Source organism: Durio zibethinus, chromosome 21, assembly GCF_047325235.1.
Source record: "Durio zibethinus cultivar Kanyao isolate XHJ-2024 chromosome 21, ASM4732523v1, whole genome shotgun sequence".
Taxonomy (NCBI): Eukaryota; Viridiplantae; Streptophyta; class Magnoliopsida; order Malvales; family Malvaceae; genus Durio; species Durio zibethinus.
In genome coordinates this window covers 11,417,863-11,434,910 of record NC_143182.1, presented here as the reverse complement: position 1 = coordinate 11,434,910, position 17,048 = coordinate 11,417,863, and the positions used below count along the sequence as shown (strand labels likewise).

Here is a 17,048-nt window from a genome sequence, read left to right as displayed (position 1 = left end):
CATAAGTAAAATCATTTATCAATATTTTTTAATATAATTTTTTATAAATAATATTATATTAATAAATAGTATATTATATTAGTAAATAATATTATAATATATTATTAATAAATAATATACTATTAATATAATATATTAATAAATACTATAAAGAATAAAAAATAGTTTTATTTTATTTTTTATATTAACATAATATTTTAATATTAAATATGACTAAAATATAATTGTTTTTTAATATTAATAATTTTAATAATAAATAATTTCAAAATACTTTAATAACAAATAAATTTTAATATTTTAATAGTTATATTAATATTATTTTAAAAAAACAAAATTTTCAAAAAATAACCAAACAATAAAAAATATTTTTTATTAACTTATCTAAACAACTGAAAATCTTTTCAATTCAAAAAATATAAATACTTTTTAAAATTTATTTTTCAAAAATTATTTTTCATGAAACATCAAAAATCATTTTTCACAAAACAAATGAAACTTAAATACTTGCAATTTTGCATCGATTTTTTTGGATAGGAAACATTACTGAACAGATCCAATTGTTCACATTTATCAGCTGGCTCTCAGCCAAAATTGGGACAAAATATGAAGTTACAAATGCAAATTAGGAGAAATAAGCTCAAAAGGAGAAAAAGATTATTTGCCATACACATTGTTGTAATAAAACTTGTAGTTAGACCTAATAATTTTCAGTACGACACTGTTGTAATACAACTTGCCACTAAATGTAACAATTTTAATCATGACACAATAAAATTATATAAAAATAATACAAAAAAAAATAAAAAAACGATATGATTTAAAATTTTAGTAAAAATAATATGATTTTGATAAAAAATAAAAAAAATATAATTTTTATTTAATGTATCGATATTAATTATAATGTAATAATTTTTATATTTTACATGTATTTGATACATAATAAATATAACATTAAATAGACTTACAATAGTTTTCACGGAAGGCATATCAGGTGCAAACAACTATCAATATAAACAAGTGAACGATGGAGAAGAATTTTGGGACGATAATATTTACCATATTCATCCTAAGAATTGGCAAAAGCTATAAAGTCGAAATTTGCGAATGACATAAAATAAAAGTGAAGTCCATAATAAACTAAAATCAGTTCGTCGTATTTATCCTCTGAGCAACTTTACAGGGTTTCAACAACAGAAACTTAAGATTGACAGCAGCTCTTTCTTCCATTCCTAGTTGAGACTGATGTATACTCCCATCCCATTACTGAGAAGGAAAAAGAATCAATGTTGTTTATGTAACATCCTAAACAGAGTTTCGCATCAGGACAGCTACTATAAATCCCAATAATGCACCTGCAACAACCTGCACCAAATGATATACATCAATTATTTATGCCCGTTGGTAAGATTGTTGAAATGCTTAAATGACTGATGTCTCCCAAGAAAAATAGGTCAATGCTATCCTCCTTCTCTTTTCCTTGGTAGAATGTATATATTAGCATTCCTAGTCCCACCTTATCTATGCAAAAGAAGGCTGATATTATCACTTATTAGACTCAATTGCACGGCAGATGTTCAACCTTCACTAAGTAAAATAATACTATTCGAGCAGGAAATAATCTCACAAACTATAAAGTGCTTCTCCTGGCTTACTAAGTGACAAGCCATCTCTTTAAAAGAGAAAATGGGGAACGAAATGATAGTGCTCCAGTGAAAGCCTTGTTGTTTTGCAACTGGTAATTGATAAGTGAGTTAGACATCTAGAATTTCACTTTTACATCCTTACAAAATATATAGAGAGGGTGCGGTTGCCAACAGATGTAAGACAGCAATCCAAAAAGATTAAATGATTTGGCAGTCTCAAGTAGCCGTTATGCTTTGAGATTTCAACTGTAGACTTTGAAGCCCTCAAGATATTTTTTTCTCCAATCTTTTGTTTTTAGAGTTAAATCATTATTTCAATATTTGAGTTTGCTGACTTCAGGGTGGAACATGATGTGATGTCAGTCTTACAAATTGATTGACATTTATAAAAGAATAGTCAACTACAGTGATATCTTGGGAAATAAATGCTTTTGGAAGAATTAACAAAGTAATAAGCATTGGAAGCAAGAAGCAATAGTCATTTTAACTACTTGTGTAGCGTAGAGAGTAGCAGACCTGAAGTGGAGTATGCCCAAGTAATTCGCGCAGAGGCCTCACACTAGACAATGGGTGTTCAGGAGGAAACTCACAGACAATTTGATTCAGCAACTGCCAATATGGAAAGAAAAAATATAAACATATACCAGGGCATCAGAATATAGGTGAATAAAAGGCAACTAACTTTGCATCTTTATATAAAGTACAATAGGGCTTACTTCAGCTTGACGACCAGCATGAAGTCGGACACCTGAGGCATCATACATTACCTGCATATATTGAAAAACCATCAACAAAACTCCACAGATTAATAAGCATGTAAAGTCTTGTTCATTGAAACTATTTTCAAGTTAAAAATAAAAGTTTGGCGAATAAAAAAAAGACGAGCATCAATGTCAATACAGTGCAAATATTTTGATAAGGATCCTGATTAGGTTCATCCATATTCAAGGAGAGCCAGAAATATGGCCACTTGGGTCTTCCAAACATAGAGCACATGAAGATTAAAGTATTTATCACTAACATTATATGCATAAAGCTAAATATCAGGTTTGACTTCATGCTTTCTATTCTCTGTTGGTAAACAAGTGGGTCTCCAGGTTGAACCTAACAAAATAGCCTATCTGATGTTCTAGTATACAATGTAGAGTATCTAAGCAGGAAGCAAACGCCTGAAGTACCAACAATAAATTCATCTAACAGAGCTATGGTCCAATCATGCCACATATAGAAAATTATCTCAATGTGTCCTCATAGATATAGATTAAGCAAATTTGTTAAAGAGCATACACTCTGCGCAACTAAGAACGATTCCAAGCATTATAAGCAGCTATTCCAAGCATTATGAGCAGCTAAAAAGAATTCCAAGCATTATAAGCAGCAACAAAAATAGCAAATTGGGATAAAGGCTCACTTCCCCACTTAACTTATAACTACTATTTAATATTGAGACTTCAATTTCCTTCAGTTAGCCACTGTACTTTAGTTTTTATCCAGTTTCATTCAAAAAATATTCAATGGAGCACTATTTTGTCAAATATTTACTTTCCAAATAAATAATGAACAGTCTCAACTTGATCTGGACAACAAAAACCAATCTCTTCACATCAGTATCACTCGAAGCAGTTCGAACAAACCAAACTAAAGTCTTTTGGAAACAAGATAGACAATAACAATCATCACAAATTCTAGCAAAAGAAATGCATGCCACACAGTGCATGAAAATTGAGTCAAGAGGATATGTATTGCAATTTATCAGATTGCACAATTGCCAAATTGCTAGGAGACCGTTGATTATGAAGAGAAGTTTAGTGAGCATTCTCTGGAAGAATGAGAAAAGACAATAGAGATCAGTATTGTTGCTGGACATGCTGGCAGCAATCTAAGCAGGTGGTTCAGGTCTATGGTCATGAAGAATATAAGAGGGAAAAGGAATGAGAGAGAAGAAAAGTAAAAGGAGGTATTGCCACTGGTCAGCAGGTGGCTAAATGTCTGCAGCATTCCCATGCCAACAAGAGCGAGAAGGTTCCACAGAGAAAGAGAGACTTCTGTCTCTGTCTCTCTTCATCATTTATTTTTCTTAATTAGATTAAATAAGGCATTATTTTGATTTAGTCATTTACAATTATTTATCATCATGACGTATCATCCATTTCTTTGTTTTCCTTAATTGACATTAGTGCAGACTAACAACTTAATAGAGATAACAGTTACATGTTTACGTGTTAATGCCTTCATTAATTTTTAAGCAGAATCACACAAAATTTGGAGTTCAGTGGGCTAATTGAGAAGAATTAAGTGATGAAAATTTCGGGTGTAAGTTTGGTGGCAAAATTGGCCATTATCCCTAGCAATTTCTAACTCAAATTTTGCAATAGTACAGAAGGTAAGTATTGAAAAACTGAAACTCATCAAGCTCAGGGCAAATTTTGGTATATGGAAAATCAAGGATATGCAAATCTAACACAGATTCTAAAATTAGATTAAAAGGATAAAAAACAAAACAAAAGAAACCAGGCAATAAATAGAAAGGTCATATTTGAGAATGTCACAACAAGGAAATGAAAGTTCAGGAAGCACATACAACACAAGCCAAGACAACTGCAATTGCAAAAGCTGGTCCTCCAGTCCCATCCTGTAGACCTACAGCAGCTGCAAGAGCTGTCACAGTTGCAGAGTGCGATGATGGCATACCACCAGAATCAATCATCTTCTTAGAATCCCATCTCCTTTCTTTAAACCTGAGTATCCAGGAGAAACAAGTTCAAATATTTGAGCTACTGTTCAAAAAGCATTGGACCTGTGATTAGAATCAACTGAAACTTGAAAACCTAATTAAACTACATACTTCGTCAAAAAGTAAATAAATAAACTTGCTATGCAAGCGAAAAAAAAAAATAATCCCAAAAAAAACCATGCATAAACAACAAACTTATAGCAAAACCTTGTGTTAAAGGGTTACAAAGAACAAACCTTTAATTTCCAGGACCAGGGATGGATTTGTACCTTTTACTTCCAAGGGCAGTATGGTATTCATACTTCCCATATTAGAATCCTCTCAGATGTCTTAGTTTGAGTGTAGTCCTATCTTATTTGATTTGGTTCAAGACCACTTTAAACTATTAGGAAGTCTTTCTCATATAAAGTTATTACAGTCATTATTATATTTCTTATGGTAGAGTTGTAAGATAACATCTGCATTGACCAAATTTTGCACAAACAATTCATCCAAGCTTTAGTGAATAAAGTTTCTTTGTTTTCTCTACATGGTGTGATCCCATGAAATTCATCTAGATGAAGTATTTTCTTGCCTCAAAAATTCGATTCAATCCCTTAATTGATTTTGACTCTAAAAACACCCAAAGACATCATATAACATATGCTTTCAATGAGTCCATTGCAGTTCAAGAGCCCAGTATCTTTATTTCACCAAATTTTAAGAATGATGACGATAGAAAGGAAAATGCCAAAATACTTTTAAGGCCTCCTTTAACATCAATAAGCATTTAATTTCAAGTTGCTCGCAATTTTTGAAGACAAATGGAGGCATTTCCTCCAGGCTAATCCTATCAAATCCACTTTTCTCTTTTTCCTTAAAAAAGGAAAGCAACAAAATAAAAAGGAAAAAAAAAGGAAAACCAATATGCTTTTTCACAAGGCAACCAGATAAGCACATCGGTAACCAGTAGGAGTCAAAACTTCAATCATCAAAATTGCGAGTTAAATCGAACCAATCACAGGAAAGTTTAAATACAAGTTTCCCCAACTAGGCTAAAGAAGTTCTTAGCAATCATTGTTCATTAAATTAACAAATATACCAACATTTCTATTTACATTTTCTCATGGTAAACAGTTATGTTTTTTTTTAGCAGTTGCTAGTTAAAAGTGTTGAATCAAAGCCCTAACCAAATTCCATCCAAGATTCGACTCTACAACTTTCTCGTCAAACGACAACAACAACAAAATAACGATTCGAAAATTGCAAAAACGAAAATTTTAATTTTGTATTATTTAATTAAATGCCACAAGGAAACAAGCAAATGAGCAAAAAGAAAGTGAGATTAAGAAAGAACGAACCAATTGGTGAAGACTTTGAGGAACTGAGCGAGAGCGAAGGCAAGGAAGGCCGCGATGAGAGGAAGGTTGTTAGGAAGCAGATTCGACGACGGAGACGAAGCTTCGTGGCCTTTCGTTGAGCTCGCATCTACTGCCGTCATCACCTCGTCCATTTATTTACTTGGATCACTGAGGAAGTCCGCCTGATCTGCTTCGTCAAAGCCTTATTCAGCGAATAGCGGCAAAATGAGAAGAAAAGGAAGGGCCGACGGGAGGGAAACGCTGGGGTCCGCCAACGAGAATAGGCCCACTTCTGGGCTGGTAACTTTTGGAATTGTTTATTAATTATTAAGAGGCAAGGAAGGGGGGAGCCTGTGGATTGGTTGAGAAGGAAAGAAATAAAGAATTATTGGAATTTTTTTATTAGTACTACTATTCTAAGATGTGGGCAACTGCGAAGAATAATTATGCGGCAAGAAATTATAATATAATTAATAATAAATGCAACATTGACTGACCTTTTGGTTTTTTTTTTTTTTTTTAAATAATAATAATAATAACAAAGTTTGAAGCTGTCCACGATAGATTCGAATAGGAGATTTATAGTTTGGATCAATCCGATTTAAAATATTAAATTTTTAATAAAAATATTTAGTATTTTAATATATTTCGTTGAAAATTTTAAAAGAATAATCAAGCTTGACAGGTTTAATGTAAAGTTAGTAGCAAAAGAAAAATCTAAACTCTAAATTTATTATTTCACTTTGATTAATAAATTAAATTTATTTTTTATTTTTAAATGAATATAATTTTATCATTAAATTTTTTTAATTTGATAAAAAATATTTTGACTTAATCAAATTAAAAAATATAATAATAAAATTGCACTTGTTTAAACATAAATGATAATTAAATTTGATGCATCGTATTAAATAAAATAATAAATTTAAAGAAAAAAGCCAACACTCTATTAAGATATTTCTTTGTTTACTTTCTAATTTTAAATATTTTTTATTTTAATAGTTCATGTAAATTAAAATTCAAATCACAACAAACATAAAATTAAAAAAATATTTATTTTAAATATGAATTCTACTTCATGATTGAATTAACCTTAAAATCTTCGCAACAAACTAATCTCACTGTTTATTAATTTCACAAGCGAATTAAAATGATGACACGTCTCACTTATATTTTTAATAATATATTAAGAGGCAAATGTTAACATTGTTATTAGAGTTAAAGAAAAAAAAAAAAAACCTCTACCGTCAATAAATTTGATCATTCCTGTAAATATAGGTATACATTCTGTTTGATTATAATTATAATTTCTGCTAAAACAACTTCATCAAAAAAGAATCTGCCTGCTCTGTTTGATCACAGAGCCAAATTTTTGCATCAATGATCCCCAGGCTTACTGCTTACGTGAAGTTTTAGCTGAATCTGAATTAAAATAAGGTCAAATCGCTAATCAAAGTTTGATCTTCATCAAAACTCAACTATACTCAAGTAGCCAGCCAGCCACCAACACAAAGTGCTTGGAAGTTCAAATCCATTATGGGGAGGGGGCAGATATAGATTAAAAGTCTGAGGAATTACCTTTGAATTGAATAATTGAGTGATCCTGAAATCAAAACTATCTATGAAATCTCCACCCATTTACAATGTATAAGAATTTGTAAGATTTTCTGCAAGGGGCCGGAAGGGATAGGCAATTCAACTACTTCAACCTCCTAAACACCACAATGCGAACCAACATCTTAGCCAATAAGCTTCTAAGGTTTTGAGCATTCATTGTTAACTTCAGGCAGAGAGAGTGATGATCTGCTATGTTTACTAGGCATTGGAGTGGCCCTTTTAGACGAGCGCTTTGTTGCAATGAGTGCAGGTTCTTGTTCCCACTCTTCCATAGCTATATCACTGTCACTATCATCTGCACTTTTGAAAACCGGGTGAATATATGCATTCTGAAGGAATCCTTTCAAGTTCAAGTTCACTTCCCTTGTGCGCTCTAATGTATCCTTCATCATTGCTTCCTGAAATCACGTATTAGTTAAAATTAAAATCCGGTTGTAATAGAATCTGTAGTAACCAGAAAGGTATATAAAAATACACAAAGCAGCAGAAGTACTTAAAGGAATAAAAAATGCAAGTGCACCAAGGATGTATCGAGATCTTGTATAAACCATTAAAAAATATTCAATGCTCCAAGATGAGATGACATATACAAAGACAGCAATAGAACTGCAACCCGAAAGTTCCAACTGTGGTTTCTTTTGTTGAATTACTTCTAATCAAATAAGATGAGTGTACGTACAACAGACCTGTAAAGGATATCTGATAAAAGCTGGTTCATATCGCCCTTTGCAGAATCTGTGGAACCATATGGTCAATACAGGAAGGGTGATAAGCAATGGAGTTGACTGAGCAGCTTCCTTTGTGCTCAATAATCCCATTAGTAGCAGCTGTGAGACTATTAATGCAGCAATGATACGTACATGAACATCAGGCCAGAATGCTGCAGCACTTTCATATTCCTGATTGTAGACATTAATGATCTACAAGTTCATTTAAGCATGTATTAGAGCAAGAATTTCAAAGAAAGATGAAAGAACGGGAAATATTGTGGAATAAGCATATTAATCAGGTGGAACTATTATTGAAAGGCGTAAATTCAGATGTTAGTTCTTACTTGATGACGGTATACCACATAAGCTAAGCCAAAGAATACTATTATAAAGGGAAGCAAGATAGGAGTCACCACAGCATAAACAAGACCAAGTAAGAAGTAAAGTTGTATTTGAGGTTCGCCAGTATTGAAACCAATGGTTCCAGGATCCATTGCCTCTTCCCGGTCCTTTTCAGTCTTAACCAAGAAGAAATTCTTTAAGTGATAGATTATCAAGGGTTTCAACCTCAGTATCTCCGCAGCAACACCAGCCCAACCATCAACCATTATATAAGTAATGAAGAATGTTGCCTTCATTGGAATTGAGACACCAATTGTCTTTGGTATCCTGCAAGTGGCCATGTAAGGTCATATAAGAGAAACACTTGAATGAGAACTTAATATCACTGATAAAACATACAAGTTAAGCAGAGGATGGTCCACGAAAGCAATGTAAAGGTTTTTGGACTATATGGTATAGAACGTAGTCTATGCTGTATTCAAGGTTCAAATTTTGAGCATCAAATTAAAGTTGATACCACCAAGTCTGTGTGAAACAAACCAAAAACTAAAGTACCGGAAACCAAGAAAGAACTTATCTATTTTCTAAAACTGGAAACATAAATGTCTTATGGTTAAAATATTTAGGTGCATGGCCTGAAAGATAAGGTACTATGAATGTCATCATCAGCAAAGAAACATATTGCACAAAGAAGGCCATGATAAAAATGCAGAAGGATCATGATGATGAATTCTCCTTTAACCCCTTTTACTGTTTCACTACATACTGGTTTTCCTTTTATATAAAAACAGAAAAGAGTTTCAGGACATCTTTTAACTTCAGCGCCCAACACTCAATATGTGCTACATGAAATTCCTATGAGAGTGGCGAACGTAGGAACTAGAAGCCAATGGATGAGAAGAATGGCAGTAAAGAGCAATATTTAACTAGAGGAAATCTGGTTTTATTAGCAACGTTACCGCAGCTAAATTAGGATCCTAAACTCCTAAAGCCACCATGGACAAAATAGGCAAGATAAACAAATGACAACAAATAGTACTCTAGAGCAGAAGGCATATATGAGAACATACTGATTAGTGGACTGGTGAATAAAACTATTTAGTTGCTGAAATGCAGTTCCAGTAATTATGCTCCCAAGAAAAACATTAATAAATTGGAAGAAATAGTATCTACTTGCAGATCTCCTTTCCAGAGCCGATAGGCTAATAAATCCTTCAAACTTTGACATTATCATCAATATTGTGGGCAGAAATAAAAGAAATATCTTCAGAGCAATCCCAGGAAGAAAACCTTGAATTAATGACTTTATGAATTTCCTGCAGGAAATATGGATGTTGTTAGTTTATGCTGGCAATGAAAAGGAAAATACTTGCATAAGGGAAAGAAAGTTTTAGCAGATATAATAATTGTCCACCATAAATAAAAAACTTGGCCTAACAGCTAACAGTTGTTACCCTCCAATGGGGATGTCAAGGTCCTAGGTCCCTCTCCCCCTGAACTTCTTCAATTTTATCAAATAAAAACACAAGTTCCTACAGATAAAAAGATGATAAAGATTTCCTTTTTCTTCGATACAAGGCCAAAAACATCATAAAGAATATTACTATCAGGTATCAGTAGAGAAGAAGAGGAAGAAGAAAAAAGAAACTCACAGTTCAATTATATGTTTTAGGAAGGGAAGTGCCTTCTCAATGCTCTCTATGTTAGCAAGGGATTGTACTATTGCTATAGGAATCATGAAAAAGAATGTAAGGAAGAAAAATGAAACAGCAGCAATGAGCCTCCTTATTGCGAGAAAAACAAATGGAATTGCTAGGTTTTCCCAGTACACATCTCGTGGTTCTGGAGCCCACTCAGTCAACCACATAGTTGGGTTCCTAGACTGCTGAGTTTGTGCACAAACAGCAGCTCCCCATCGAGTTTTGAAGGAAACAAATGCTGCTGGCAAGATTGATTTAGAGTTGTTAGTAACCTTCTCTCTCTCGGCAGATATCTGACAGTCATTAAGGGAACAGAGATTAAGCACACATATAGATTACACTATTTGAATAAAAACAAATAGCTGATCAGTTAGAAGATTTAAGAGAGAAAAACCCAAAAAAACTTTCCAGATGGTAATTTCATGCAATAAAGTTGGATTTAGAAACAGAAACCAAATGGTTGGATATTTTTGATGCAAGCATGCAGTTTAAAACTACACATTACCATTTTTACAAGCTTTGGTGTTTGAAAGAATGAAACCATGCTTTCTGTTCTATAATTGTTATAAGCTTCTAGAACAACTAGGTAGTGAATTGGTCAAGTATTTGGGGTTTCAGATGAGTATTTGTGTTATGGACAGCTTACCAATTAATGGAGAAGGAAAACAGAAAATAATCAGAAAAGTGTGAGGAATACATATGCCAGCTTCAAATAAAAAAGAGGTTAGATTTGCATGTAAGAGTTTCTGGATGAAAAAAGAAAATGTTTGCAAAGAAACATGCAGTCAATAGAGATAATAAACAGCTGCTATCCAACTTCCTCCCCTGCCTTGGAAGGAAATCTGGGCAATTCTATGGAAAGGAAAGTTGATCTACTGAGACTTAGAAGTAAGCAACAAAATACAGGAAGCAAAAGAAATGCCACTTACATCTCTAGATAATCTCTCAACTTTGCACGTATAAAAATCGATTGCATCTACACTGTTCCCCCAAAGGCCAAGGAAACCAGTCTGCTTGATGGAAGAGATTCATCAAAAGATGTCAGGAATCAAAAATAGAAACTAGCATGATCTTGTTAGCTTTATTTAGAGTTGAATATCGAAAGATAAAACAAATACTCAAAAGAAAACAGAAAGGGTAAAAGAATATTTCTAGACATGATATAACCACATTATTTGCAAAAAAAAAAAAAAAAACCTTCACTGAGGGTCTCCTAGAGGGGTTCCTTGCATATTTATTTTGATAGAAGTCAAGCCAATTCTGAATTTTATTCTTCTCATTGACTAATTCTGAAAGCTTGTTAGCGTTATAAACAACCTGCAAGCAGATAATTTCAAGAAAAAACCATAGAAAAATGTATTTTCAGCATTCAAAGGAGGTCAAATTAAGTTAAAAAATTCACATATAACAGCCTGATGTACTTCCAGTATTAAAAGGAGTTAAAACTAAGCTAGACATCCCCAACGATAGAAAAGGTAAAGTAGGATAATATAATTTTTATGTTGATGTATAATATCAAACCTGATGACTGAGATAGTGATCTGGATGGTTGACAAGAAAGAAATGTTCCACAAACTCACTAACTGATTCATCGCGATCAGGTGGGACATTTCTAACCAGTACCTTTACGAACAAAATGATGTCAGAAACAAGAATTGAACCAGTAGAAAAGAGATTAAGATGTTGTAACATAATTTAAATCTTCGCAAGCCAGCAAAACATAGAACTAAAACTATTATACTGTTTGACTGGCTTTTTCTTTTGAACTTTGGAAGCCAAAGGAGAAAACGAAATCAATAATAAATCTCAATAAATAGTAGAATTGTGCTTACTGTAAATTGGTCTGGGCGCTGTTGTTCTGATGCAAGGAAATATAATCTCATTGCTGCCACTATCTCATACTCTCTTTTCAGCATGTAGCATGTCCAAAAGGTAAAGGCATAAGCCATTACCAAATGTGTCCAAAATCTGCAAACAAAAAATTGTATTGAAAATATTGTAATTTATTATTAATATTATTGAGCAATATTAGAAAAAGCAAACTAGTTCACCAATTAAAGCCTCTCAGAAGTTCTACTGTGGAGTTTGGAAAAAGCCAAATTTGGTAATAGATTTGGGTTTTTCAGAAATGAGAGAGCAAAACTTTATGCACAACAGCCAAAAAAGGAAAAAGAAATGGCAATTCAAATTCATCATTCAGGAAATCTACACTCCAAAGCATTCAAATCACCTATCTGGAAAAAGGCGTTTAAACATCTGTACATGAAATATTGCTCCTTAGATATCTTATGTCTGAGAAATTGCCCTATGAGACCCAAAACATACAACTTAAGAAATTGCTCCAACTCTCAACTATGTCAGGTACGTGTAGAAGTTGTAAACTATGAATTGCTCCTAGTCTCAACTTTGACAGGTACTTGTAGAAGTTGTAAACTATGTCAAAGAGTTCTTTTAAAAGCAAAAGGGTAAAGATAAAGAAAGTTTGAAATGAGAAAGTTCTGCATACCTATGTGATGCAGTTGGAATATTTGATATAGAGAGCTTATCTATACCGCTGTATGTTAAACCAGAATGCTCCAGGGTATTATTAGTCCAATTAACTGGTACCATGATCGTAAATGCTATAATTGCAATAGGAACAAAAATTTTAAGCCTGCACTTCAATGGGGAGAAAAAGAAGAAGGGAAAAAAAAACATGGCATTAGTCCAACATGATAAAAGTAATAAATTATGTCTTTGCATTGTAAATGGGATTAATATCACTTACAATCGCAGATTTAGAATCTCAACCATCCGTGACAGTATGATTGATGTGTGTTGTGGATGGTTGAGATTCGAATTTGTTAAATTCTCTTGGGGAAAAAAAACCAGACAAACTAGCAGTTAATAAGAACCCATGTGTGTGTATATATATATATATATATATATATATATATATATTAAAAAAAAAAGGAAAAGGAAATGGTATGCCCTGCAGCAGATATAGATGCCACACCAATGACAGGACGATACTAAGCCGTTGAAACAACATGAAACCAGAAAAAAAGTACACAACATTCCTGAAGAATTACCCTACTCTAAGTTTGCACATTATGAATTTAATAAGCCAGTTTAAGAGTTGAGACCATTTCATTTACATAGTAAGAAAAGTAAGGTTCGTTCAAGCTTAATAAACTGAAAGAAGTTTTTCTGTTGATTGTGGATTTACACTTTTGCTAATATGATTTTAACTTTGACATAAATTGAAAACATGATCTATATACACACACACACACACATGTGCACCAAAGATTACTGAATTCACCTTATCATGCAACTATATACCAAGAACCAAATAAAATTAAATAGAATTCTGATAATGTATTCCTCAACTGAACACCAAAAGATACCCAAAGAACAAATAAAACTGATAAATAAACCCTCTTGCCACTTTGTCAGCTCTCCAATATATTCTTTTAATCCTTAATCATTATTAGTGAATCTCAGTTCAGCTAAAATGAGACAAAGCTTTGTATGTTCCTAACTCATGCTTTGCATGCCTAAAGTTCAACTTAATAATTTTCATTTGCCTCTATGCTAGTTAATGCACCAAGTCGCCTAGATATTACTGCAGCTTCTGTGACAGTACAATTATTCAGCGCAACAAGCTCATTTAGACATGTGGAATGTAATGTTACAAATGAAAGTCACTTGGTGGTTTCACGTTTAAAATTGATTTGATTACAGATGTACCATCAACCCATTTTTTCTTTTTGAAATTGAGACATACTATAATTTGAATATTGTCATAGAATCTTTTCTTTTGTGTATTCTCACTACAACCAACTATACAGCTAGAAAGCACTGAACAACCAGAGCATACGTACCCCAACAAGTAAATCCTCAAGTAAACAGCAGAATCCAATCCGGCATGGTCAATCAGCTCAGGCTCCGGCATTTGGAGTGCGGCAGGCATCCAGCTCAGAAACCTGGCATATGACCTGAAGTCCAAATTCACGAACTTGCCTACGAATGCACCATTCACCAAAGGGCTGCTCCTTAAACCCTTGAGATACCATTTTGGGAAGTAAACCCTGTCATTCACAGGTTGAATCCGAAGAATTGCAAATGCCAAAAAGAAAGCAAAAGCACTGAGAATATTGATAGCTGCTGCAACTCCAATATCACTTATAGTAGCCATGTATTTACTTCAATTCAACAATCAACAACGCCTACTTTCCTGATAGTAGAAAGGAAGAAAGGGTAAAGTTTTAATCCATGCAATTAGCCAACAAGAAGCGAGAACTTCAATTTTTCACCAAGTATTTATTGTTTTTTAGTAAAAGGACAGACCTACTACCTCCATCATTAAAAGTACATAGTTTAAAGATTTAAAGAAAAAAAAAAAGTAAAACTTTGGTACCCAAGCGAAAGCAAAAGAAAGCTACTTTTGACTTCTGTGCTTTGGGTTTTCTCTCTCTCTCTCTTTTTCTTTTTTTCAATAAAATCCTTTAAAGAAAACATTGAACAAAAAGCACATTTGCTATTAAGATTGAAACTCATTAAAGCAACAGCAACCACAACGAAATCTGAAATTCAAGAATTTTTATATGAACAATTAACATAGTAGCAAAAACAACTGAACAGACAATAAGATTTAAAGAGCTAAATTCAGTCCTTTTCAAAATTTTTTTACTAACAACGATTATTAGAAGAAACAAACTCTCAATGTAAAGTGGTTTTTGCTCAGATTTTCTCGGCAACCAAACAAAAACTTTTCCAGTTCAGTTATCCTTAACCTCCCAACTTCTTAACAAGGAAGCAAACACTAAAAGATCGAATTTGCTACCCTTATCGAAACCGAAAACGCAAGGTTCAAAGTCCAATGCAGTCCAACTCCTCGTCAGGAGCAGCCGAAACAGATCAGAAAAACTCAACTAAAAACACTTCTTCTTCAGCCTTTTTCTCTGCCTGAAGAAACGAGCGATAATGTGAATGGAAGAGGAGAGAAAATCCAGAGATTTTGTAATGTTGGGTCAAAAGCAAATCAAATCAAATCAAAGTGTAAGATTTAGTACTAGGATGGCACATTCCTTCTTTGTTTGTCTTCTAAAAGGCTAAATATCAAAAAATAAAAGGAAACTTAGGTGGCAAGAATTTATGTTTCTAATATCGACAAAGCCAGTTAAAAGAGAAATTATTTCGTGGAGCGTTGATTTTGGTAATAAAAGAGACGATAAAGGCTGTTGGTCGGTTCAATGTCGTGTGGGCGAAAGTGAAGAAAAGAGATCTCTAACGGCTACCCATCACCCCAAAAAAAGCAAAAAAAAAAAAACATGCACCTTTCGCTTCCCACATTCCATGGAAACAAAGTACTTAATTTTTTTACATAGAAATAAATTGATTTGGTCCATTTTTATTAGTATAAAAATTAATTAAGATTTAATTTAATTGATTCAATCTTCTTTAAATAAATAATATTTAATAATATTTTAATTTTTATTTTATTATTTTTTATATAAAAAATGTTAACATCGTTATATCATTATTCAGGATAAGGGTGTAATCGAACAGAGTCGAGTTGATAAAGTGAAAAGTTTGAACTCAACTTTCAACTCGCGGCTTGATATTTCGTTCGAACTCGATCGAATTTTATTTTCCTAGCTCGAACTCGATTAATGATCAAATTCAAGTTACTCGCACTTATTCGATTAAGTTCGATTAATATGTAAAAATAAACTTAATTTTTATACTCGATAATAACTCGATTATTTGTGCTTGAGTTCGAGCTCAAATTTTAGATATTTTATTAATTAAAATAATAAAAAATTTTAAATATAAAAGTTCGATTAAACTCGCGAGCTACTCGAATCGGGTATAAGAATACTCAAACTCGATTTAATCAATGAGTCAAACTACTCGAGTTCAACTTAATAATAATCGAATCAAATTTGAATTTTATTCGAATTGAATTCAAATAGTTTACGAGTATTAATGTATCATTTACATTTTTAATTTAAGATATTTTTTTTTATTAATTTTATTTTACATAACGATAATTTTTTTAATAAAAAATAATTCATAACATACACGTGTTTCATTAACAAATAATTTTTAAAATTTTTAAAACTACATAATTTACGAATAAATGAGTTACGGATTTGGTTAAACGTGTCCAAACTTTTAATATACAAAACATTATATTGAATATTTTAATTACTAAAATGTTATCTGTTCTCAATGCTTACTAAAGCATAAGATAATAACAGTAATAATAATTTTTTTTCTCAAAGAAATTTGGGATTGGAGACACAGATAAACTGAAAACAATTTTGACTTTTCTCATAATTTATCCATGATCTAAATGCAAGGTTATGTCAATTTTTAATTATAATTATATAAATTATTTGAAGTAAATTTAATTTTATTAGGAAATTTTTTACTCTAAAAAATTGTGTATAATTGATCATCGTTGTGATTTTATGGAACTGTTACACAGATCCTCTTTACTGGATGACTTTAACGGTTAATTCAAGAATCAAAATGCGTTACGTTACGCTGTTAAAAATTGTACTAGTATTTATGAACCCTGATTTCTTTTTTATATATAAAAGGGAATATCATTAATAGCTAGAAAATATCAGAATAACCATACCGAATGGGTTCCAAACCTGATGGTCATCAAACTCACAATCTAATCTCGCCTGTTTTATAAGCGCGTTGTGGCGGGATAAACTTTTTTTTAAAAATTAAAAATATTTATATGTATTTTGTGTGTTTTAAATTTTTAATACATGCAAATCAAAATATTATTATGTTTTGTTATTGATGATAATTCAAGTAATAATAAAATTAAAGTTAAAATTATAATATATGAAATTATTTATTCATGAAATATACAGTTTATATCATAAATATATTTATAAATGTAATCGATATTTTTTATTTTTTATAATATTTATTTTATTAAACAACGTAAAGTA

General features: G+C 32.1%; 2 protein-coding genes across 7 annotated transcripts; both read right to left on the bottom strand.

The window, feature by feature from the left end:
* Nucleotides 1-1,027: 1,027 nt before the first annotated feature.
* On the bottom strand, nt 1,028-6,152 carry LOC111305617 (uncharacterized). Its single transcript, XM_022903312.2, has 5 exons — nt 5,718-6,152; nt 4,225-4,381; nt 2,360-2,410; nt 2,160-2,252; nt 1,028-1,362 (listed from the first exon to the last, which is right to left on the bottom strand). The coding sequence occupies exons 1-5, from the start codon at nt 5,867-5,869 to the stop codon at nt 1,303-1,305; spliced, it is 513 nt and encodes a 170-aa protein (XP_022759047.1). The 5' UTR covers nt 5,870-6,152; the 3' UTR covers nt 1,028-1,302.
* Nucleotides 6,153-6,817: 665 nt separating this feature from the next.
* On the bottom strand, nt 6,818-15,375 carry LOC111305616 (hyperosmolality-gated Ca2+ permeable channel 1.5-like). Of its 6 annotated transcripts, none has more exons than XR_016331281.1 (13): nt 14,915-15,342; nt 13,953-14,305; nt 12,593-12,739; nt 11,919-12,054; nt 11,608-11,709; nt 11,284-11,403; nt 11,016-11,096; nt 10,039-10,379; nt 9,457-9,702; nt 8,389-8,713; nt 8,021-8,254; nt 7,296-7,732; nt 6,818-7,139 (listed from the first exon to the last, which is right to left on the bottom strand). XR_016331281.1 is itself a non-coding variant. In XM_089750366.1 (13 exons), the coding sequence occupies exons 2-12, from the start codon at nt 14,264-14,266 to the stop codon at nt 8,049-8,051; spliced, it is 1,893 nt and encodes a 630-aa protein (XP_089606492.1). In that variant the 5' UTR covers nt 14,267-14,305; nt 14,915-15,375; the 3' UTR covers nt 7,283-7,732; nt 8,021-8,048. The 6 variants fall into 6 exon arrangements, 5 of the variants coding, with proteins under 5 accessions (XP_089606492.1, XP_022759041.1, XP_089606490.1 ...); XM_089750366.1 differs by lacking the exon at nt 6,818-7,139 and having other exon boundaries at nt 7,283-7,732; nt 8,021-8,069; nt 8,195-8,254; nt 14,915-15,375; XM_022903306.2 differs by lacking the exon at nt 6,818-7,139 and having other exon boundaries at nt 7,283-7,732.
* Nucleotides 15,376-17,048: the final 1,673 nt, after the last annotated feature.